Genomic DNA, 26,820 nt, shown 5'->3' on the forward strand with positions numbered 1-26,820 from the left:
CTCAAGGTAAATTTCCCTATGTTTGCTCTGCAGTTTGAGTTGATCACTGGTGAATCCTACACAATATAGAGTATCTTCCGTGCACTGAAACAGAAGATGATTACTGTTGGTATAGAATGGTATAGAATAAGTTAGGCACTTTTTCTGACCACTGATGTACACTGTATTACTAAGCTACTGCCCCTGGGCTTAGCATTGGTATACTGAACATGGTATACTACACAGAGAAGTACTATAACGTACCATGTATTAAAAACACCTAATTACGGGTGCTTGGGTGGCTCAATTGATTAAGGATCTGCCTTCAGCTCAGGTCCTAGGATTGAGCCCTGCATGGCATCATCATGCTCCCTGCTCAGTGAGGAGTCATTTTTTCCCCCCTGACTCTCCCCCTGCTCATGCTTGTGTGCTCTCTCTAAAATAAATAAAATAAAATAAATAAAATAAAATAACACCTGTTCAGAGAGCTCTCACAGCAGACATTATTCCCATACTTTTTCCCTAGTTTTGCTTTCCAAACTACTCATCTATCTTATTAAGCCCTAACTCAGGGCTTCTGTTTTGATATACACATAAATATATACATACATATTCATACATATATATACATTGTATATGTATTAGTTGCATGCAATTTTATCAAGTATACATGATACACACACACATATACCACGTAGTATCTAATATAAATTCTTTGTGTAACAGTCATAGGGTAGTACTATTTTTTCAACTTGTTCCAAGAAAAATATCTTTTTAAAAGCTCTGCTATATCCTCAGAGTAGTAACTCAACATTCTTCCACCTACCTCTCATATTAGTTTCTATTTGGGGGAATAAGGGTAAAGCCCTGCCCCCAAAAATGTCTTTATAAATGTTCAAAGAAATAAAAACAAAGTATTTTTCATGTGGCATTTCTTATACAATGGCCCCAAATGTCAGTTTTATACACTATAGCTATTAGTGCATCATTTCTCAATTTTACAGAAACAATCAGATAATCAAATAATGTATTTTCCCAAAATGACTAAGATTCATGGAATTAAACACTTATTCATTAACAGGTAGCCCAATAATGTATAAATTTTTTGTATCTTGCTCTTAAATATGCAATCTTAATTTTTCCCTAATGTCTTACTCAGAAAGACAATTTTAAAAATATTCAAAAAATAGTTTTTGTTTCCAAGCATATGCTGAACTGTAATAAGCAATCTTAACAGAGCACATTAAATACTTGATGAAAAACAACACAGAACAGCACAATTAGAAGCTGTATAAGTTTTACCTTAATTCTTCTCTCGGTGTCATCTAATTTTAACTCTGCTGAAACTAGTTTCTTTGCCAAATCATCTCGCTCAGGTAGGTGTCTAGCTTCAGAGATCTTTTTCAGTTTCTGTAAGGAAAATTTTGTCCTAAATAGTTCACCTTCTGTATCTTTCACCCTTTTCTCAGTTGCCCGTTCTTTCTCTTGAGATTTTCTTAAGCGTTCTTTGAGTGCTGTAATCTCATTGTTATGACGAGCAATAAGTTGTGAGATTTCATTTTCTGTATCTTCAAACTTATTCAGGGCTTTCTCCTGTCTGTATTGAAGTCTTTTCAAAGCCTTATTTTCTTTTAGCAGCTCAGCTAACTTGACCTGGAGTTCAGTTACTTCATTCTGCAATTCATTGATTTTTAGCAGTCTTGCAGATAGAACCCGTTTTGTAACAAGATCAGTATCTTTCCAAAGTGGCTCCCTATTGAGGCTCTGGGAGCGAAATCCCACTCGGACTCCCTTTCTGTTTGGTGCACCCTTAGGGCTTGGCTTCCTAGGGGCTAAAAGAGAAACAGTAATAACGTAAAGTGAAAGCTGTACTAATGTAATATCATTTATTTATTCTAACACAAGTGGATCTATGACATTCTTCGTTTTGTTCCTTAAATATGATCTTTAATATTTAAATATCATGTTTATTTAGAGATCTTAATATAACATTTTTATTAAGAAAGGTTCAGAATCCTTTTTAAGAAAGGTCAAGAATATTCTGAGTTATCAAAATGATATCCCAATAGTTTACAGGGAATTATTCTACATTACTTTAAAAAATGGCAGTATCAGGCTATACCATTTTTAACATTATAGATAATATGGCAAGCCAGAATTTGAACACAAGGATCATCAGCATGGTGTTTAAAAAATACTGGACAAAACACTGTAATATTCAAGCAACTTATGCCAAGATATTTGGAATTATAATCTGCAATGTGGAAATTTTCCACAATGTCTTCTCTAAATTAATTAGCACTTCTTTTTTATTTGGGGGAAATAAGACAACACTACACTGTACAGAGAGATGACTTGGGAATCAGACTTTCACTAACTTAATAACTCCTTGGGCAATTCCGCTAAACTTTTCCAGGTCTATTGTCCCCACCCACAGAATGAGGATAACATCACCTACATAACTAGGCTGTTGTGAGTATTAAACAAAAAATGTATGTAAAACAGAAAGTTCTCCACATATATTCTCTGTCAGTAATAAGAACTTAATCCCATTTATCAGTGATTGAAAATGAAAACACTTTTAGCAGTACAGATGTGATCTTACATGCTTGCTCAAAGGCTTTCTTTTGTGTGAGATTCAAATCAAAAACATTTGATGCAATTTGAGAACAAGATAAACACAAAAAACTACACCCTAAAAAATACAGGCATATAAAATCTTTAAACTGTACATATTAAATAACATTTTGCAAAAATCTGGAATGTCATTTTTACTAAAAAATCATTAAACTTAGGCCCCAATATAAAAAGCACCTGCCCTTTAAAAACGACATCTGGAAGTCTGCCACAGTTGAAAATAATGAACTTTACTCTCCAAGGTGACTGCATCTTTTCCAAGAAGGAAATGCATTCCAGAGGGGAAAAAAAAGGAAAACTAGAAGATTCAACCTTTTTCTATCCTCTCTCCAGTCATGCATACCATTCTGTGAACAAGTAAAGAGTAACAATATTTAGAATTTCTATTACAAAGTTTCTTTTAAAAAAATGGAAGATTGTAAAGAATATGTTTTGAATGTGTACTGATTTCTGTAATTGTGTGAATACACAACTGTGTATATAATTGTGCGAATACACAAAAGGAATTGGTAATAATAAGAAATGAGGGAAAGTCTACTTGCAACTTTGAAACTATACTATCCAATATAGTAATAGTCACTAGCCACATGTGGCTTGAAAGATTTGAAAAGTGGATAGTCCAAACTGAGATATGTCATAACTGTGAAATACATACTGAATTTCAAATTCTTATTTCCAAAAAAATGCATAATGTTCCAAATAGTGTTGTATATTAACTACATTTAAAAATGATACTATTTCGGATGTGTTAAAATATACCATTAAAATTAATTTTATATATTTTTCTTTTTTAATGTGGTTATCAGACAATATGAAATTACATACTTGGCTTGTGTTTGTGACCTGCATTATATTTCCCCTGGACAGTAATTCTCCAATTTTATTTTATTTTATTTTTTTTACTGCTCCAATTTTAAATTGGAGCATCCATCATTTCAATTTTCTTTCTTTCCCAACATACTGAGTTAACAGTTTTGGTATCCATATACTATTATGGAATATGTACTCACTTCTTGGAATGACAGAAACTTTATACATAAAAATTATTATACATAAAGATGAATGTTAACTATTCCAATCTCTGATTTTTAAGTATAAAATTATATTCCTTAACAAACAAGATTTCATACAACTAGAAACTTATTTTATTTGAAAAGCTAAAGCCTATATAAGAATCAGGATAGAATTTTCCATTAATACCTTACTTCACTGTTTAGATAGAAAGAGCTTCCAAAACCAACTTTTTCACATCCTAAAAATCTGAACATTTATTTTTAGCATATTCTATTAGCAAGACTACAAACTGATCATAAAAAATACACTTAAACCGAACTCAAAAATACTTCCTAGCTGTCATTTACTTCTTTATTTTCATTTTTAAAACTATCAAGATGAAAGACAGTGCAAATAAGAGAAAAGATGATTGTCATATATATCACTCATCTACCCTTTATTAAGTCAGTGTGAAAAAGGTGAGAAAATATTACTTTTTTTCTTCCTTCAGGTGATAAAAATAAAATATGACTCCTTTAAAAAAAATGTAGTAAAGATGAATTATGCATCCAGAAAAAACTCAAGATATTTATATGGATAAAAAATGAAATATAAGTACATAACATGTAATATATTTTTAAACACGTATAACAAACTTATTAAATTTTATCATTATGCATTTAACTTTTTATAAAGCAACAATTTTATTTCTTAAAAACAATAAGATATGCCGAAAATCAATAAGAGAAAGGAAGAATATTTTATCAAACATGCAAATCCACAAATTCAAGTGTTCAAGATGATGTTTTAACCACATTTGTTCTTTCCTTGGATTACTGTATACACTGGCGGTTGCCAACTTATAAAGTAATGAATTCAGTGTTTAAGGAAACCCTAAAGTGTTTTAACTGTAGTTGCTGTGGTCCCGTTGACTGACCTAAGGTAGATAAATTATCAGAGATTTTAATTCAGAAGACAATACAAAATAGAATATAGTACAAGTCAGACTGAAGATAAGAACTGAAATTTTTCTGAGTGATGCTGAAACTGATTTTTAAAGCTCTTTCTCAATTATCTTCTTAAATAAGGTAAGGTTTAAGAATTTCTGACTCCTTAATTGGGTAGCCTCCTAAACTGCTTCTGGAGAAGTAGTGAAAAATTAAAGTATCAATAATTTCCCAAATATGTAAGTTATTTCTTAGGAATAAATAGGTATTTTCTAACATTTGTTCTTAATTGAGATAGCAAAAACTTAGTATCAGGTCATGCATTCAACCACAAAATCAAAACAAGAGGCTCACGCTGAGACAGATTTGGAGGAAAAGACCAAAAACTTGCAGCAATGCACAGTCAAAAAAAAAAAAAAAAAGAAAAACCAGGGGTCCATGAGAAGGTTGCTTTCAAAAGTAACACATATTCTTTGCAAATATTTTAAAGCAAATATTATTTTTCAAAGTAAAAATTCATAAAGGCAAATTTAATTACACTCCAGCTAAATCTGTTCAATAGCTATTTCCCTACAGAAACAGCCAATATATTATAGGTTTCAAGGTGTTTCATGACCCGGCCCATTTTCCTTTTTGGCTTCCAATTTTACTCTTCCCTGCCTTGCAATCTAAACTCTATAATCATTCTAAGCTAGTGCGTCACAACTGTGCTGCATTTTTTAGTGCATAATATAATTACCTCATTTACTTTGACTTATTTTTCTATGGTCTATTTTTCTATGGTGGTCAAGTACAAGTTACTAAGTACAGTACATCAGGGGTTTTTGATCAGAAATTCAGTAAAGATGAAGAAGAGATTTCTAGAACATTGCCTTGTCAAATAGGTAATAATTAAGAATTTTGTAAAAATCAATGCAGTTCCAAACTGGTAACATTTTAATAAGTCCAATTATTTCCAATGATTAATCTTGTTTCCATTATAACACAGTTTTGTAAAAAACAGTGTGTGTGTGGTCCCAAGTCCCAAGTTCCATTTCTAGATTTAATTTGAACTTTTGCAATAAGCACTGTGTAACCTAGAGGAAGTAATTTTACTCCATATATAAAATGCCCCTTAAATACTTTATAGCAATGTCTTTTATTGCTTTTTAGAAATGAAGATTTTAAAAAGGTATAAACATTTTGTGGATTTTTTTTTGCCTTTACATTAGAAACATCAAAAAAAAACACATTTATTTGGGAAGAGAACAAGATGAGAAGGCTTATTTATGGTTCCTTCTTCTGTATATAGTACAATTTTGATTATAACAAAGGATAATACACAACACCATAAGCAACTATATATAACATTATATACACAACTATATATACAAATATATAAAACTATATATACAAAAATACATATTACTCAAAACATCAATCAGCCCACTGCCATGCATATATCAATATACATAGTAACAGAAGTTTCATTTATACAATTTTCCTAAAAACTCAAAATGAATGTTCTAGGTCCACTGGGCTCTTTCAAAGAACTCTTACCTTGATGATGCACTTGGCTATCTGATATTTGCCTTTTGGGATTTTTTCCCTTAATACTCTTAGGTGAGGAGGAATTGACTAACGATGACCGGCCAGAAGACTGTGGAGTTCCAAAATCAGATGAACAATAAGAGTAATGGTGTTTGCCTGCCTTACTTTCTTGATCATTATCTGGACTTCTTTCTCTTTCCCCCATTGTTTTGAAAAATGGTCTCTATTCACATAATTTCACAGATTCCTTTCTCCAAAAAAATCCATGAGGAGCCTCAAGAGCAATGTTTAGAGTCTTCAGATCCTGGTGATAACATTCATGTCTGCAATTTGTTTTCTCTAGGTATCTGTAGTAGAGATTAGCACATTAGCAAACAGAAGATACACACTTTTTGTCACTACAATTAAGGAAGGGAAAAGGAAACTCAGATTTTGTGAAATAGGTTTTACAGTTAATTACAATTAAAGATATTAAAAATAAAATACTAATAATTTTTAAAAGAGGCTATATAATTCAATTCATCTGTATTTTCACACACTGTTATTTAAAATATTTGGAGAAAAGACAGAACATTGTAGCTTGGACAGAACATGTGTAAAATGCCTGACATATAATGGTTTTTGAATAAAAGTTATTAACTCAATTTGACTCCCCTAAATCTTAAAATTTATAATAAAACACAAATCCTGATTTCTGACAAATGTATAATGACCAAATTACCATTTTTTTTCTTTTCTGGGGAGGCAGGTGGTGGTTAAGGCAACCCTGCTAATAGAAAAAAAACCCTAACTACATAAAAATATAAAACTAAAGTATGAAAAAAAAACCTAAAGTATGTAAAAAATTAACCAAATTAAAACACCTGATTAAAAACATTTGCAGTATGAGAGAAAAATGGTTACCATCCTTAACATATATAAATACTCATACCACCCCAGGAGAAATATATGAAATCAAAAGTTAAGTGGGTAAATACATGTTAAGAACCACAGCAGGCAATACAAATGCTAGGCACATAAAAATAATCAACTTCAGGGATGCCTGGGTGGCTCAGTGGTTGAACGTCTGCCTTTGGCTCAGGGCATGATCTGGGGTCGGGGATTGAGTGTCACATCAGGCCCCTTGCAGGGAGCCTGCTTCTCCCTCTACCTATGTCTCTGTCTCTCTCTCTGTCTCTCGTGAATAAATAAAATCTTTAAAAAACATTCAACTTCAGATATCATTTTTAAACTTACCAAAGTTTTTCAAAACAACATTCAATGCTGCTAGAATGCCTATCAAGAAAAGATTTACAAGATTTTTGGGAAAAAAGTTGGCAAGACATACTAAAACTCTAATTGCGCTTTTATTTTTTTTTTCTAATTGCGCTTTTAAACTTTGATCCAATAATTCCATTCCTAAACAAGAAAATAATTCTAAAAATGCAAAAAGTTATGCACAAATGTTTATGCAGTACGATTTTTTAAAAGATTTGAGAGAGAGCACACGTGCGGTGGTATATTCAGGGGGAAACAGGAAGAAAGGGGAAGAGAGACTCAAGCAAACTGCGCAGAGCATGGAGATAGATGCACTCCTGGATCTCAGGACCCTGAGATCACAACCTGAGGTGAAAAGAAGAGTCCATCACTTAACCAACTGTGCCACCCAGGCACCCCACAGTACATTTTTTTTAAGGAAGCAATGTAAATGTGTAACCATTGCAAAATAATTAAGAATATTGTAAAAATCAATACAGCATAATTTCAAACTTAAAAAAGTTTGTGTTACCAGAGAAAATGTTTAAACTACTTTGGAAAAGACAAAATTCAAACTAGTGAATACAGTAAGATCTCAACTACACATATTCATTGGAAAAAAAAATACTGAAAACACTGAGTATTCTTCTCTCAGGAACTGAAAAAAACAATGTGCAAAATAAGATACAAATATACCAAAATAGTGTCTGGGCAATATGAATTTTAGGTGATTTTTTTCTCTCTTTATGTATTTTCATTTTCTAACAAAATAAAATTGGATTACTTTTTTAATTAGAATAATTGTTTTTAATATTTAGAAAAAAACCAAAAATCTCATTGATGAAATTAGTATTTCAAATACAGTGGTTCTAGTACTATATGGAAAAGACATCCATATAAGGCAGCACTACAACTGTCCACTGCAGCAATATTACAGCATTAGAGGCTAAAACAATCAAAAGGACCATCAATAAAGAACTGACTATATACCCACACAATGAAGGTTAGTACTATGAAGCTAGTAGAGGGATAAGGACTACTTCTGTGTATTTTCTGTGGTCTGGAGTGATCTGCACAATATATTAAGAAAAGAAATATGGACAAAGCATGTATAGTATGTCACCATTTATCAAAGAAAGATGATTACAAATTTATATAATGTTTCATATTTTTAAAAAGTTAAACTAAATTTTTTTTAAAAGGTTCTGTAGGGCAAGGCTATCCAATAAAACTTTCAGCAAGAATGGAAATGATCTATAATCTGTGCTATCTGGTAAGGTAGCTGACCACATATGGCTATTGAGCACCTAAACTGTGGCAAATGTGACTGAAGACTAATTTTTAATTTTGTTGAATTTTAATTAACTTAAGTTTAAAAAGCTATACATACTGGTGTTTAGCTCGCTGAATTTCAATGATCTCATCTTTAAAGGGAATAATAATAGTAACCTTAGAGAATTACTGTGACAGCTATATAGGATAATTCAATAATTATGACAAAGTAAGCACTTGGTGAAAATCGACAATTACATTTACAATCCAAACATACAAAATGCTCAGTAAATTCTGATTGATATTCCTTGCCAAAGACTCAGTTTTGATTCCAATAGTATAATTACAAGCTAATCATATTGTACGAGGATTATTTGTTTATAAGCATATAGCAGAAGTAGCTCCCTATGACCTACCCCATCTTAGAGTGCCACCTAACTTTTCATTGCAAAAGATAGAAACCACAGGGGCGCCTGAGTGGCTCAATCAGGATCCCAGGTCATGAGATGGAGCCCCATGTGGGGCTCCCTGCTCAGCAGAGAGCCTGCTTCTCCCTCGGCCTGCTGCTCCCCTGCTTGCGCTCGCCTGCTTTCTCTCTCTGTCAAATAAATAAATAAAATCTTAAAAAAAAAAAGAAGATAGAACACAGAAAACATTACCTGCCATTCATCTCCTATGCACCAGCACTCACCCTTCCCCATCCCTGCCTCAAATATATGCACATAGTTTAAAAAAAAAAAAATCCAGTTCCATTATCCAAGCCCTTCTACCTGGAATAGCTATTTTAGTGGCTTATACTTTCATGCTTATGCTATTTCTTGAATTAGCAAATTATGACTATAAAAATGAGGACTTGACTTGTGACTCATTTTAAATGGTTGCAACATGAAATGACTTGTACGTTATAGGTTTCTTCTCAGAATTTCTAATTGTCCTTCTTTCTTACTGAAAAGAAAAAACAACCTTCCTATATCACTACTTACCTAGCTTGCTTAGTCATTCTATCTATAGCCTGAAACCCATTCCATTCTTCTTCTTAAAGACATTTTTCTTAGAGATCAATTATTTCCGATTCTAATTTAAACCAATTATTTTGTAGACCTGTTGTTCCACTGTCATTCTGAAATAATTTTTATAATACTCGGAGTTCATCCACCATTTCTAATAGCTCATGACATCATCTTTATTAGTTTTGATCATCATTTTACCGGTTCATATCCTCAAATAACTTGTATAGAAAGGATAAATAAGTTGAGATAAATGTTCTGAGTCTTGTACCAGAGAATATATTTTGCCCTCCAATTTGGTAGTTTTCATAAATTCTGCATTCTAAGTTATTTTCTCTCAGAACTTTAAGGACACTACTTCATTGTGTTCTAAATTCTCAGAGGTTCTTGCAAGATGTTATACTCTTTCTTTTATTCAACATGTTTTTTTTTTTTTTGAGATCTCATCATGTAACCATAATGAAAAACCACCACAAAAATCCCTGCCATTATGGAGTTTACACTCTAGTTATGCTCACCCGATTCTCATTCCCTTATATGTTATCCTTTTCTTTTTCTCCATAGGAGTTTTTAGGATTTTCCCTCCTCTTAAACTGAAATTCCACAACAGTGTGCATGGTGGTGGGTCTTTTTTCATTGATTGTGTTGCCCCTTTATCTCCCTCTTCCTTTGAATATTGAAACAAGTATCTTTAAACACTAGAAATGTTATGTTACTTTTCTGATAACTGACTTTCCTGTTTATTCTTTTTGAGACTTCTACTGGCTAAATAACAGACCTGCTTTCTGTTTTTCTATTTTCACTCAACTTATCTTTTAATTATCCAGGTTGTTGTGTTTTTTGTTTTTTTACTTTGTGCAAACACCTTAATTTCCAAGAACTCTTTCTTGTTCTGGTTTTTTAAAATAATTATTCTGTTCTTGCTTTACTGAGGCAATATATTTTCATTCCTCTGAGAACACTAAATAGACATTTTGTTTGCATTAAATTATCTTCTGATCCAGGAACTCTGTTTCACAGGGTGACAGTTTTTCTCTTTTCATTGGCTTTTCATTTATATATAGTTTTGTTTCTTTGAAGCTAATTTTTGGTTGTCCATTGATTATCTATCTATCTGTGGACATAATGAATAGGGCTTCCTGACTGAAGCATTTTGCTTTAGAAAGAATAGCAGAGAATCAGCCATTTTCCGGGGGACTCCCTAAAACCTAGAACGACGAGGGATAATCTCCAGATACAAATGTTCACCATGGCAACTCTACTTCTTCTTTAGGGTTGTCTTTATTTTGATTTCCTGAGGAAATTACTTCCGTATTTTTTGATGAGAAAGAAAGGGAATGGTGAGGGGCTGGGAATGTTACAGAGTCACTGTGTATGGGATTGGTTAGGAAAGAAAGCATAACTATTATAGTTTTTCAACTATTCTTCCTTTCTCATACTCAATTAGCCTTTCTCTCTGGCTTTTCAAATTCTAAGGTTCTCTAAGATTCTGTCGGATACATCTGAATCTTTCTTTGCTATAGTTCCCTCTTGAATATTTTCAGACACAGTTTTCTCTGTTCCAATGTGTTTCATCTATCATTACTCTTTTCCTCCTTCAGAAATGTGCTGTGATGTCTTATCTTCTGAGAGTACCCTGTTACCCCTTCAAAATCATAGGTTCATTCTGTTACTTTTCTTTAATATAGTTTTAGTATGGTCTTCAAGAAAAAAAAGAGAAAAACACAAATCTTTAATAATAAATATATTTTAAAGCCAATTATTTCTAACAGTTGTCTCTTAAGACAACTTGATATAAGCAATCTCTTTTCCAAAGTCCACGAAACTCTATTCAATTCATGCACCAATTCAGTCAAAAAAAATTAATAGTCCAGACATCGTTATAGAAAATGAGGAAAGCAAACTGAGCAAGAATACACCGTGAGTTCTTTTAGGGCAAGGTCTGGTTCTTCCAGCAAAAAAAGATGATTAAGAAAAAGTGATAATATATTATATACATATCCTTTATATATTCCCTAAGAATATTACCTATTATATTAAAACACTTTAATGGTAACAAAAAAATTAAGAGTAACCCCCGAAATACTAGAGAATATCTTATCTTTGTCCAGTTTCTGATTTAGGATCTATTCTGAACTAAAGTGGGTTTTCTAACCTACATAAACTTGTAACATCCCATAGTATGTTACAATTGTTCATGAAAATAAACATTCCTTAGAAAATATAAGCATTCAGTGACCTAAGCCTTCCTAAAGAATGGATATTTAGATACTTATGAAAATTCACTTTTAAAAAATTAGTACTTAGACCTCGTGGGAGCACTGTAGCCTGGCTAAGTACTGCCAGGAAAAAAACAATTCACCTAAGCAAAGAAATAAAAAGTAACCAGTTAGAAACAAAAGATATGAAATATTAGACTTAAAAAAGTAATAAATAAAGATGAAGTAAGGCCAACTACTAAAACAAATATCAATTTTTCTTATAAAGTTCTGGGGCACCTAAGTGGCTCAGTCAGTTATGCATTCAGCTCTTGGTTTTGGCTCAGAAGTCATGAGATTGAGCCCGGCATCCAGACTCCCCACTAAGCAGAGCATCTGCTTGCAGATTCTCTCGCCCTACCCTCCTCTCACTCACACTCTCAAGAGTGCTTTCTCTTTCTAGAATAAGTAAATAAATCTTAAAAAGAAAAGTATAAATACTAAACAATCAATGAGTCAACAAAGAAATCAAAGAGAAAATCAAACAACACCTAGAGACAAATGAAAACACAGCAGTCTAAAATCCTTGGAACACAAGAAACAAGCAACATTTCAAATAAAGAGGAAAAAATAATAATAAAAATCAGAGTGAAAATAAGTGAAATAAAGAACAAAAATATCAATAAAGCTAAGAGCTAGTTCTTTGAAAAGATAAACAAAATTGATAAACCTTTAGCCAGACTCACCAAGAAAGAACACACAAATAAAATCAGAAATCAAAGAGAAGTAACAAATGAAATACACAGAATTATAATAGAGTATTATGAAAAATTATATGCCAGCAAATTGGACAACTTAGAAGAAATGGATAATTTCCTAAAAAACAAAGCAAAACAAAACGAAACAATCCTTCCAAAACTGAATCATGAAGAAACAGAAAACCTAAATAACTGATTACTAGTAAAAAAAAAAAAAAAAAATTAAACTGAACTGGTAATTAAAAAACTCCCAACAAGCAAAAATCTAGGATCAGATGAGTTCACAAATGAATTCAACCAAACTTTTAAAGAATACTTATTCTCGACATTTTTCCACAGGCAACAAGATGGCCAACAGATACATGAAAAGATGCTCTATATCACAGATCATCAGAGAAATATAAATCAAAACCACAATGAACTATCACCTCATACCTGTTGGAAGGGCTAAAATAAGAGACACAAGAAACAACAGGTGCTGGCAAGGTTGTGGAGAAAGGGGAACCCTCTTGCACTGCTGTTGGGAATACAAACTGGTACAGCCCACTGAAAACTGAAAACAGTATGAAGGTTCCTCAAAAAATTAAAAATAGCACTACCTGGGGCACCTGGGTGGCTCAGTCATTTAAATGTCTGACTCTTGATTTTGGCTCAGGTCATGATCCCAGGATAGTGAGGTTGAGTCCCGTATCAGGCTCCACTCTGAGAACATGGAGCCTACTTAAGATTCTTTTCCTCTGCTCCTCCCCATTCCCTCTCTCTCAAAAAACAAACAAACAAACAAACAAGAAACTACCGGGCAGCCCAGGTGGCTCAGCAGTTTAGCGCCGCCTTCAGCCCAGGTGATCCTGGACATCCGGGATCGGGTATCCATGTCAGGCTGCCCGTGTGGGGCCTGCTTCCCCCTCTGCCTGTGTCTCTGCCTCTCTCTCTCTCTCTCTCTCTCTGTCTCTCATGAATAAATAAAATCTAAAAAACAAACAAAAAAAAAAAAACTACCTTATTGCACTACTAGGTATTTACCCAAAGAATACAGAAAAACTTATTCAAAGGAATACATGCACCCTGATATTTATAGCTGCATTATCTACAATAGCCAAACTATGGAAACAGCCCAAATTGATAATGACTGGAAAAAAAAAAGATAAATATATCTTTACATATATACATCACAGTATATACAAACAGTCCGTCACATATATACATGACGCACTGTTTTTACTCAGCCATAAAAAAGAATGACGTCTTGCCATTTGCTTAGATGGAATGAGAAAGGATTATGTTAAGTGAAATCAGAGAAAGACAAATACCATATGATTTCATTCAAATGTGGAATTTAAGAAACAAAACAAATGAGCTTAGGGGAAAAGAGAGAGATAGGCAAATCAGGAAACAGACTCTTAACTATAGAGAACAATCTGATGGTTACCAGAGGTGGATGGGGGATGGGTTAGGTAGGTGAAGGGGACTAAGGAGTGCACTTGCAATTAAGCACAAGGTGTTGTATAGAAGCAATGAATCACTATATTGTACACCTGAAACTAGTATTACACTGTATGTTAACTGGAATTTAAGCAGAAACTTAAAACAAAAATAAAGAAGACCTATTCTCAAACTATTCCAAAAACAGAAGAGAAAGGAAAGCTTCCAGATACAGTCTATAAGGTCAGCATTATCTTCATCTAAAAACAGACAAAGATACCAAAAAAGAAAACTACAAGCCAATAAACCTGATGAACACAAATGCAAAATTTCAACAAAATATTAACAAATCACATTCAACAATACATTAAAAGAATCATTCAGTACCATCCGGTGGGATTTATTGTAGGAATACAATGACAGTTCAATATCCGCAAACCATCAACATGATTTACCACATAACAAAATGAGGGATAAAAATCATGATCATCTCATTAAATGTAGAAAAAAACATTTGAGAAAATTCAAAATCCATTTGTCCGTCTATTGAGCAGAACTTTCAACGAGTTTACAGAAAACATACTGCAACATAATAAAGGCAACATTCGTCAACCTACAACTAACATCCTATTCAATGATAATACAATTGAAAGCTTTTCCTCCAAGAACAGGACCAGGATAAGAATGTCCACTCTCACCACCTTTACTCAAAATAATACTAGAAGTCCTAGCTATACCAATAAACAAAAAAACTAAACAAAAGGCATCCAAATTGGTAAAGGAAAAAGTAAAACTGTCACTATTTGTAGGTAATATGAAATTATACACGGAAAACTCTAGAGACTTCACCAAAACACTATTAGAATAAATTAATTAAATAAAGTTGCAGGATACAAAATTAACACGTGGAAATGCTGCATTTCTATACACTAATAACAAAGTAGCAGAAAAAGGATTTTTTTTGTAGTCTTTTTTAAAAAAAAATATTTATCTATTCAGAGAGAGAGAGAGAGAGAGAGAGGCAGAGACACAGGCAGAGGAAGAAGCAGGCTCCATGCAGGAAACCTGATTGGATCCTGGGTCTCCAGGATCACACCCCGGGCTGCAGGTGGCGCTAAACTGCTGTGCCACTGGGGCTGCCCAAAAGGAATTTTTTTTAATTCCATTTATAATTGTTTTACAAATAATAAAATACCTAGGGATAAACTTAACCAAGAAGGTGAAAGAACTATATTCTCAAAACTATAAAACACTGATGAAAGAAACTGAAGGTGATACAAATGGAAAGACATACATACCATGTTCCTGGGTTAGAAGAATTAATACTGTTAAAATGTCCATTCTACTCAGAGCAATCTACAGGTTCAATGTAATCCCTATCAAAATACCAACAATATTTTTTACAGAACTAAAACAAATTAATTTTTAAATTTTTTTAATTTTTAATTTTTTTATTTATTTATGATAGTCACACACAGAGAGAGAGAGAGAGAGAGAGAGAGAGGCAGAGACACAGGCAAAGGGAGAAGCAGGCTCCATGCACCGGGAGCCCGACGTGGGACTCGATCCCGGGTCTCCAGGATCGCGCCCTGGGCCAAAGGCAGGCGCCAAACCGCTGCGCCACCCAGGGATCCCCCTAAAACAAATTAATCCTAAAATTTGTATAGAAGAATAAAAGACCCTGAAGAGTCAAAGCAATTTTGAGAAAGAAGAAAAAAGCTGGAGATATCACAATCCCAGAAGTTACTGGCACAAAAATAGACACATAAATCAATGGAACAATATAGAGAGCCCAGACATAAACCAATAGTTGCATGTTCAATTAACCTATGACAAAGAAGGTAAAATATACAATGGGAAAGACACTCTCTTCAATAAATGGTGCTAGGAAAACTGAACAGCTACATGGAAAAGAATGAAACTAGACCACTTTTTCAAACTATACACAAAAATAAGTTCACAGTAATTAAAGACCTAAACGTGAGATCTAAAACCATAAAACTCCTAGAAGAAAATATAGGCAGTAATCTCTTTGATATAGACCTTAGTAACCTTTTTAAGATATTTCTCCTCAGGCTAGGGAAACAAAAAAGCAAAACTAAACTACTGAGACTCCACCAAAATTAAAACTTTTGCATACCAAAGGAAACCATAAACAAAAAGGCAACCTAGTACATCTGTTCAGGGGTTAATATCCAAAATATATAAAAAAACGTATGTAACTCAGTACCTAAAAACAAATAATCCAATTAAAAAGTAAGCAGAGAACTTGAATAGACATTTTTCCAAAGAAGACACATAGACAGCCAAAAGACAAAAGAGAAAGGGTTTAACATCACAAATCATAAGGGAAATGAAAATCAAAACCACAGTAAGATTATCACTTCACACCAGTCAGAATGGCTACTATCAAAAAAAGAATTACAAGTGCTAGAGAGGATGTGGAGAAAAGAGAACCTACACACACTGGTAACCAGAATGTAAACTGGTGCAACCACTGGAAAACTGTATATTCTTCAAAAAATTAAAAATGGAAATACTATATGATCCCATAATCTCACTAACGAGTATTTACCAAAAGAAAACAAAATCACTGATTCAAAAAGATATATGCACCCCTATGTTTACTGCAGCATTATTTACAAGAGTCAAAATATGGAAACAACACAAGTGTCTGTCCATAGATGAATGGATAAAGATGATGTGGTATACAGACACTGGAATAGTACTCAACCATAAAAAAAAGAATGAGATCTTGCCATCTGTGACAACATGGATGGACCCTGAGGATATTATGTTAAGAGAATGTCATTTAGAGAAAGAAAGCCATATAATTTCACTTGCATGTGGAATCTTAAAAAAAAAAAAAAAAAAACAACAACAAAAAAAGGAAACAAGATGAAAACAAGAAAAACAGGAAGAGATCCATAAACACAGAAAACGTGGTTACTAGGGCTCAAGTGTATGGGATGGGCAAAATAGGTGAAGTGGAGTGGGAGGTTCAGGATTCCATTAATGGAATAAGTCACTGGATGAAAGTTACAACATACAAAATCTAGTCATTGGTATTAGAATAGCATTAGATGGTGACACACAGTAACCCCACTTGTAGCAAGCATAGCATTACCTACAGAGTTGTTAAATCCCTATGCTGTATTCATAAAACTAATATAACATTATGTGTCAAATGTACTTCAGTTTAAAAAGTATAAACAAATAAAAATAAGTAGTATAGCTTAATAAGATTACATACCAACTTTGGACTGGAAGGAACCCTGGAGAATCACTCCTTTCTTTAAAAAGAAGAAAGAAACTAACACCCGGAAAAACAGACTTATGCAAGATTACAATTTACCTAAGGTGACAGAGTTAAGTTAGTAAGCCTTGAAATGGACCACAGGCACATCTCACGATTTGCAGGTTTAGCTCCAGACCACCACAATAAAGTTAACATTTCAATAAAGCAAAGTCTGAAATAAAAATAGTCAAATGAATTTCTTGGTTTCCTGATGCAAACTACACTGTAGTCTAACTGTGCAAGAGCACTATGTCTTTAAAAAATGTACATACCGGGCAGCCCAGGAGGCTCAGCGCCACCTTCAGCCCAGGGCCTGATCCTGGAGACCCGGGATCGAGTCCCAGGTCAGGCTCCCTGCGTGGAGTCTGCTTCTCCCTCTGCCTGTGTCTCTGCCATTCTCTCTATGTCTCTCATAAATGAATAAATAAAATCTTTAAAAAAATAAAAATAAAAAAATAAAAAATGAACATACCTTAATTTAAAAATAATTCATTGCTAAGAAATGTTAATCAGCATCTGAGTTCTTAGTGAGTCAGATTCTTTTTGCTGGTGGAGTCTTGCCAGTGTTGATGGCTGCTAACTGATCAGGGTGATGGTTGCTGAAGACTAGGTGGCTGTGGCGATTTCTTAAAATAAGACAAAGTTTGTCTCATTGATTGACTCCTTCTTTCACGAACAATTTTTCTGCAGCATGCAAGGCTGTGTGACAGTTATTTTAGTCACAGTAGAGCTTTCAGAATTGGTCAATCCTCTCAAACCCTGTCACTGCTCTGTCAACTAAGTTTATATAACATTCTAAATTCTTTGTTGTCACTTCTACATAAGTAAGTCTTCACAGCATATTTACTAGGAGGAGATTCCACCTCAATAAACCACTTTCTTTGCACATCCTTAAAAAGCAACTCCTCTTCTGTTCAAGTTTGACCATGAGACTGTAGTAATGCAGTCACATCCACAGGCTCTACTTCCAGTTCTCTCGCTATTTCCACACCTGCAGTTACCTCCTCCATTGAAGTCTTGAACCCCTCAGTCATCTGAGAGGGTTCGAATCAACTTCTTCAAACTGCCATTAATGTTAATACACTAACCTCTTCCCACAAATCACAATGTTCTTAATGGCTTCTAGAATGGTGAATCCTTTCCAGAAGGTGTTCAATTTACTTTGCCCAAATCCACCAGAGGAATCATTACCTATGACATCTACAGTCTTATAAAATGTATTGCTTAAGAAAACTTGAAAGTCAAAATTACTCCTTGATCTATTAGCTGCAGAGGGGATGCTGTGTAAACAGGTATACAACAACACAAATCTCACTGTATATCTCCATCAGCTTTTGGGTGATGAGGTGTGTCATCGGTCAGCAGTAATATTTTGAAAAGAATTATTTCCTGAGCAGTAGGCCCCAACAGTGGGCTTAAAACATTCAGTAAACCATGTTGCAAACAAATGTGCTGTTATCCAGGCTTTGTTGTTCCATTTTAGAGGACAGGCAAAGTAGATATAACATAATGCTTAAGAGCTCTAGAATTTTTGGACTAGTAAATGAACACTGGTTCAACTTAAAGTCACCAGCTAATTTAGCCCCTTATAAGAGAGTCATCCTGTCCTTTGAGGCTTTGAAGACAGGCACTGACTTCTCCTTTACAGCTATGAAAGTCCTAGGTGGTATCTTCTTCCAACAGAAGGCTATTTTGTCTACATTGATATCTGTTGTTTGGGGAAGCCATCATCTTTGTTACCTTAGTTAGACCTTCTAGATAACTTGCTGTAGCTTCTTCATCAGCACTTACTGCTTCACCTTGCACTTGATGTTAAGGAGTTGATTTCTCTCCTTAAACCTCATGAACCAACTTCTTGTATCTTCAAACTTTTCTTCTGCAGCTTCTTCACTTTTCTCAGCCTTCACAGAACTGAAGAGAGTTTGGGTTTTACTCTGGAATAGGTTTTGGCTTACAAGACTGTTGTGGCTGGTTGGATCCTTCACCCAGATTACCGAAACTTTCTCCAGATTGGCAATAAGGCTGTTTCATTTTATCTTCCTGTGTGTGTTCACTTCAGTAGCACTTTTAACCCCCTTAAACAACTTTGCCTTTACAATTGCAATTTGGCTGTTTGATGCACAATGCCTACCTTTTGGCCTATCTGGGCTTTCGACAGGCCTTCCTCACCAAGCTTAAATCATTTCTAGCTTTTGATTTAAAGTGAGAAATGTCTGACTTTCACTTAAACACTTACAGGCTATCATAGGGTTATTAATTGGCCTAATTTCAATCTTGTTGAGTCTCGGGGAATAGCAAGGCCCAAGGACAGGGAGAGAAATAGGGGAACGGCTGGTTGATGGAGCGGTCAGAATACAGACATTTATCAATTACGTCCACTGTTTTATATGCGTGCACATCATCATTACAATAGCAATATCAAAGCAATCAGAGATCATCATAACAAATACAATATTGAAAAAGTCTGAAATATTATGAGAATTAAGAAAATGTGTTACAGGAAGTAAGCAAAAGGTACTGGAAAAATGGTGCAAAAAGACTTGCTCAATGCAGGGTTGCCACAAATCTTCAAGCTGTACAAATTGTGTAAAATAAAGGGGGGGCACAAAAAACAGTACCTGTGAAGCACAATAAATCAAAGTACAGTAAAACAAGGTACGCCTGTACAAGTTTTCTCTTAGTTGAGTAACACATTAGGTATTGTAATATCAACAATAAGATGAGAACTACCTCATCTTTGAAGCTACCTCCATCTCCATCTATCCCGTACTGTCGCCCTCCTGCCACTAGAACTGAATAAGCATTTCTGCTCCTTTTCAGAGTTAACCTTTCACCTGTCTCCATTTCCGTATCTTCTCTCCATCACAGGATAGTATCTGTTACTCTACTCTGTATAGGATCATTCCTACCAAAAGAGGCTCTAATAAAGCTATTGCTTGACTCCATGTCCTAATACATCTATACCTCAGTTACTCTATTCTAATTTTCCAATAAATCTCTTTTGAGGAGTAATATAGAATCTAGAATGTTATCTCTACTTTTCTATCTATGTTCTTCTGAATCCACACTAGTCAGGTTTTCATCCCCACCCTTCTACTAAAATAGGTTTTGTCAAAACAGACAACGACATTCATTTTGGCTAAACCTTGTAGCCAATTTTCCATCCTATTCATCCTTGAGCTTACAGCAGCATTTGAAACAACTATCTCCCTCCTTCAGAAAACTCCCTTTTCTTTTTTAGTTCCCACAGTCATCTGCTTCCCTGGTTTTCTTAAACTATCTCACTGGCTGTCTCTTCTCAGTCTCCTTTATTGAATCTGCCTCCTCTTCCTTATCTCTAAATGTTGGAATACCCAAGACACCACATATTGTCTCTCATCTTCGTCTACACTCTTTCCTTAGGTAATTGTATCTAGACTTCATTTACTCTGACTTCCGCATTCGCATGTCCACCTTCATATCTGACTACTCCATTTAGGTATCTAAAAATGATTTCAAACTTACAAGCCCAAAACCAAAATCATAATTTGTCTTCTTTCTACCCCACTCTTTCCTACTTTCCTAATTTCATTAAATGGCAACCCCATCTACTTACTAAATTACTCATATTGCAAATCTAAGGATCATCCTGGATTCCTTCTTAACCTCACATCCCACACCCAAACCATCTGTGAAACTAGATGGTTTTATCTCCCAAAATACAATCCACGTTAATTATTTCTTACCATTCCTATTCCTGGTCATGGCCACCATCTTTTCTCACTTGAATTTCTGCAATAATCCCTAAATGATATCCTGCTTTCATCCTTGCTTCCACAGTCAGAGAAAGCTACTTGACACAGAGATCAGACAGCACTGCTCTCCTGCTTAATACTCCTCAATGGCTTCTTACAGCCATCAGATTCCTCAACCAGACCTGCAAACTCATATAAGATCTAGCCCTTCTGCCTACTTCTCCATCCTTACATCATGCCACACATCTACTTTTTCAACCCAAGTGGCCTTCCTAGGTGCTTCTGAGATGCCAAGTTTGTTGCCAACTCACACACTTTGTACTTGCTGCACCCTTTACCTAAAAGGCCCTTAAAACAAAGCGGGCACCTTCTCTTCATCCTGTCAGCAGCATAAATGTCACCTTCTTAACGATGGCTCTCCTGACAATTCTATTAAAGTGAGCCCACTCAACTAAAATAAATAAATAAATTAATTAATTAAATAAATAAAATAAAATAAAATAAAAATAAATAAAAAAAATAAAGTGAGCCCACTCTTAGTTACTGTTTCATTTTCTTCATAGTCCTTGTTACTATTTTTTTAATCTTTTTTTTAATTTTTTTTTTTAAGGATTTTATTTATCCATCCATGAGACAAACACAGAGAGAGAGAGAGAGAGAAAAGCAGAGACACAGGCAGAGGGAGAAGCAGGCTCCACGCAGGGAGCCCAACGTAGGACTCGATCCCAGGTCTCCAGGATCAGGCCCTAGGCCGAAGGCGGTGCTAAACTGCTGAGCCACCCAGGCTGCCCCAGTCCTTGTTACTATTAGAAATAATCTTATGTTTATCTTTCTCTTCCTACTAAATAGAAGATACATAAGAACAGAAATCTTATCCACCTAGTTCACCATGGTAACAACACCATTCATTAGTTTTTTATGGAATAGATGATTATTCTAAAAAGCTCTACCAAATAGAACATTAATAATTTCATTCTATAAAATTTATCTTTCTGTTTTAAAGGAAATGTTAAATTTTCCCTCTTTTAAATAACTAAGATTTACTTATTGCTGAAATTCCTAAGGGAGAAAAGTTAGCATATCAAAAAGGTCTGCTCAGAGCCATTACTAGAGTAAAGTTGGAATATTCTAACTCAGTTGATTTTAAATAACTGAGATGACCTAATAGGACTTCAGACAAAATAAATTTCACTTGTATTTACAATACTTTGTTTGACTAATATAAACTAGTCACAATATTATTAAATGAAAAAAATTATTTTTATCTTAGAAGAAAAAAGTTACCTAGATTAACAGAACACTGAAGATTTATATTCCATGTATAGTTCTCCAGCTAATTTAAGTTAATTCTTTGTGATGCAGAATGAGTCAACTAACAGTTGTTCATCTGGCTCCCCTATCTGTACCAGGATAACTAGATAAAAGCAAAAAAGAAAAACTAAAAGTCTTGCCCTATTTCGATTCCTAACAATTGTTTATTTTCTAAATATGGCCAAGAGGGCTACTATGGCAATGGTAGAACATTAGCGAATGTAACACATCATTTTTCATCCTAAAATAACCTTCTTAAAAAAAATCCCAAACCTTATAGGTCACACATAAAAGGTCAGGAAAGAAGATGACCATCAGCCCCCTTCAGTTCAAGAATGACTTTATCAGTTTTTTTTTTTTTAAATTTACTCATGAGAGACAGAGAGAGAGAGAGAGAGAGAGAGAGAGAAGCAGAGACACAGGCAGAGGGAGAAGCAGGCTCCATGCAGGGAGCCCGACGACATGGGACTCGATCCTGGGTCTCCAGGATCAGGCCCTGGACTGAAGGCGGCGCTAAACTGCTGAGCCACCTGGGCTGCCCCAAGAATGACTTTATATCCAGTTTCAAATGAATCAAAAGTAAGTCTAAGCTAGAAAGCCTACTATATATGGAACAGTATAATTGTCTGATTCATGTGACTTTAAGAAAGGTTCTTAAAAAGTTTTAAGGGAAAAAACTGTATAAAATCAAAGAACTGTTCATTTCCTGTCATTTCCCTGTGTTCAGCTTCTTTGTATAAAACAACGATGCCTGGCTTGGCTGCTGCCAGCAGAAGAGTCCACACAACAAGCAACTAGACGAGTAAAATAAAAATAAACCAAGACAAAAAGATCAAAGTAAGGAGATATCTCTCCTTAAAAAAGAATATAAGTAAAAAAAAAAAAAAAAAAAAAAAAAAAGAATATAAGTGACTGAAGATGAGACAAAGGTTAAAAAAAAAGAAATTTGTTGCATTTAAAACTGCAATTGCAGGGCACCTGAGTGGCTCAGTGGTTGAGTGTCTGCCCTCAGCTCAGGTCCTGATCCCCGGGTCCTGGGCTCCCTGTGAGGAGCCTGCTTATCCCTCTGCCTATGTCTCTGCCTCTCTATGTCTCTCATGAATGAATAAATAAAATCTTAAAAAAAAATAAAACTGCAATTGCTTCTCTCCTCTAAAGGAGAAAAAATTATTAGAAACTGATAAAACCAAGTCATTTTTTCTACTCTTCTACCCATGTGTTCCAGGATACTCCTAAGCATTTCTTTATTTTACCTTTATTTACACAACACCTACTCTTGCTTTAAAATCAAACAATGTTTAGATATTAAGTATAGTTTCCTAGACTCTAGGTCAAATCAAAATATATGCTAGACTTAACATTTAAGACATTATCAGCTTCGTTTAAACAGCATTTTGAAACACTGGGTCAAATTAAAGCATCTCAACTACAATATGCATTCCCCAAGTCTGGCCAGTCATAGAAAGACATCACAGAATATTCGTTCATACATGCATAAGGCATTTACTGAATACCTACTATGTCAGGCACCAAACTATGAATGGAGATACAAAAAATAAGATACAACAGATACCCTATCATTAAGAAACTCCAATAAAAGAAGAAAAAGGTAATGTACGAGTATGACTACTAATGACCAAAAAAATAAATAAATAAATAAAGTATGCTAAATAAAATTAATTAGAAGTCAGAGGGAATTTGGGAAGACTTCCAGAGGAGATAATGCCTAAATGAAGTCTTTAGGTATTAGCAGAGGCTAAACACAAGTATGTGCATTTTGGGATTGTTTTTTTTGGCAGGGGTTAGGGGACGTTGTTAATGATAGATAAGGTTAGTCAAAGGAGGTGTGCAGTTCATGACAGAAGATCCTATTTCAGTAAAAGGGAGCAGCATATGCAAAAGTAAAAACATTATGAAATAAGTGAGGCATATCATCAAACTGCAAATAGTATACAATTGTGCTAGCCAAACACAGTGGCTACTGAGCACCAAAAATGTACCTAGTCAGAATAGAGATACACTAAAGTGTAAAATATACATGGATTTTGAAAACTTAACATAAAAAAGAACACAGGGATCCCTGGGTGGCTCAGCAGTTTAGCGCTTGCCTTAGGCCCAAGGCATGATTCCGGGGTCCTGGGACTGAGTCCCACATCGGGCTCCCTGCATGGAGCCTGCTTCTCTCCCTCTGCCTATGTCTCTGCCTCTCTCTCTCTCTCTCTCTGTGTCTTTCATGAATAAATAAATAAAACCTTTTAAAAAAATGTCTTTAATTAAAATTTAAAAAAATAAAAAAGAACAAAGTATCTTCTTAAAGCTATTTTTCATTATTCATGTTAAAATATTACGTTGAATGTATTGGGTTAAATAAGATATACCATTAAAATTAATTTCACCTGTTTGTATTTTTCTCCAACTACTGAAAAAAAATGTTTTAAATTCTGTATACGGTTCACATTGTATTTCTTTTAGACAATGCTGGTTTAGAATGACTGCATTGGGCGGGGGTGGGTAATGATAAAGTAATAAATGAGACTGGATCAAGTGGAAGAGACTACTATAAGAAGGATACTTATATCATACAAAGAAGTTGGTTAGAAAAAAAGGATCTTCAGTAAAATTTAAATGATCAAATCTGACATTTACATATATCCATCTCCTACCCAAGAATTGTAGGGCCAATAAGGCCGAGGGTAGAAGACCTCTGGTCTTGAAATCAGGTGACAAATGTTAGCGCTTTGAACTAACATAGGGTATCTACAGAGACGTAGAGTACAGAATTAAGAAACGTTTATCAAGCAAAACACTGGACTTGATGACAGGTATGTGGAATATGAGAACAGAGAAGAATCTACATAAATTCCAAAGTTCTGGGCTTACAAAATTGGGTAAATATGGTACCATTCACTAGGATAGGTTTGGTGGGGAAAGATGATGGTCTAATATCAGACACACTGAGCTTAGGATGCCTGTGAGAAATCTATGTGGAAATATCAAAAATTAGCTATATAAATTTAGAGCTAATTGAAGAGTTCCAGGACAGAGATAAAAACTGATTGTGCGTTAATAAAATATAGATAGTGGAAGCCAAGACAATCAGAAGCCTGATGATGAACTCAGCCAAGAAAAGCACACCAGAGTGAAGAGAAGGCAGAAAACTAAATTAAGAGGAAACAGAATAATTAAATGGTGAGCAGAGGAGGAGCACCCCACAAAAATGATCAATAATAACAGGGAAGAGAACTAGGTAAGAGTGCAGCATCTTCTTTTTTCTTTGGCTGGGGGCGGAGGGAGAGGGCAGAGAGGGACCTTAAGCAGGCTCCATGCCCAGCACAGAGCCCCATGTGTGGCACAATCTCACCACCTGAAGAACATAACCGGATCCAAAATCAAGAGTCAGAAGCTTAACGGACTGAATCGCCTAGGCACCCCAAGAGTAGCATCTTCAAATGGACTTCTGTGTCTTACACCGTTCCATGACTACTGAACAGAAAAGATGCAACGCTGACAAAGAAAGAAAAATCTCTTTTCCAAAATCAGCAATTACTTTTTGATATTTGAAATGATGCTTTGTCAATTCAGAAAATCAAAACAAACTTGTTATTTCCTTGTGTGCGTTTGGATAAACATACACGTCAACATGCAACACGAGCCCAAAGTAAAATAAAATAGCAATATAAAATTCAAATGTGGAACTATACTCAAAAACATATGGACTAAAATAACGTGCTAAAGAATCTTCAGAACTGTACCCTTGTTTCCAAACTGCATGTAGTCCCCCCTTTAAAAACCATTTAAATGATGACTTCTGATCCCAAAGATCTAATCCAAGTTCTTAAACTGAAGTTAAAGGACCAGCATAAACATATTTCTCCCCAAGTGTACTTTCCTAGGGAGAAAGGTCCAAACTTTCTTCAGATTTTCAGAGGAGGGTCCAAGAGGGAAAAGATTAAGAAAGTCTCCAGTAATCGCACCCCATCGAATTGCTCATACAAACCAAGTTCCAATAACAAATCCACTTTAGCAGAACCACCCCCTTTTTTTTTCATTTACCTAAGTATAGGTACGAACACCTCAATAAATCAATCCTCACAACGATATGTACTGTTCCCATTCCCAAATGGCAAAAATATGTGTGTCCCTAGTAATGTGTTACTAGCCAAAAATTTGTTAGTAATTGATGTTAGTAGTTTATCCAAGGCGACAAAGCGAATGAAAGTGGTTAAAACTCACGTGAATCGGTAAAACCCCCCAATCTTCACCACTGCTGGACACGACCCTTTAGTCCTGCCAAGGTGAAACACCGGCCTGAGCCCTCCGACTCATCTACGCCAAGATTTTTTTTTTTTTTTTTTTTTTTGCCAAACATCTTTCCTCTCATCCCACCCCCTGAAAGACGTGTAAAAATTTCACAGCCAGGACGAAAGGGCCTTTCCACTCTATAAGCGTGGTCTTTAATCTCCACTTATTTATTATCCCGGAGACACCGAGAGCCTCA

The 26,820-nt window shown here is 34.8% G+C and overlaps 1 protein-coding gene across 1 annotated transcript in view; it reads right to left on the reverse strand.

Moving 5' to 3' along the window:
• Positions 1-26,612, reverse strand: part of LCA5 (lebercilin LCA5) — a 62,796-nt gene extending 36,184 nt beyond the window's left edge. Inside the window, exons 1-4 of the mRNA XM_055329878.1 lie at positions 26,556-26,612; positions 9,011-9,192; positions 6,096-6,433; positions 1,282-1,811 (exon numbers count right to left, since the gene is read on the reverse strand). Of these exons, the coding sequence (XP_055185853.1) occupies positions 1,282-1,811; positions 6,096-6,291 (726 nt within the window). The 5' untranslated portion in view covers positions 6,292-6,433; positions 9,011-9,192; positions 26,556-26,612. The remainder of the gene's footprint in view (positions 1-1,281; positions 1,812-6,095; positions 6,434-9,010; positions 9,193-26,555) is intronic.
• Between the last annotated feature and the right edge of the window lie 208 nt (positions 26,613-26,820).

This window comes from Nyctereutes procyonoides, unplaced genomic scaffold (genome assembly GCF_905146905.1).
Source record: "Nyctereutes procyonoides isolate TBG_1078 unplaced genomic scaffold, NYPRO_anot_genome, whole genome shotgun sequence".
Lineage (NCBI taxonomy): Eukaryota > Metazoa > Chordata > Mammalia > Carnivora > Canidae > Nyctereutes > Nyctereutes procyonoides.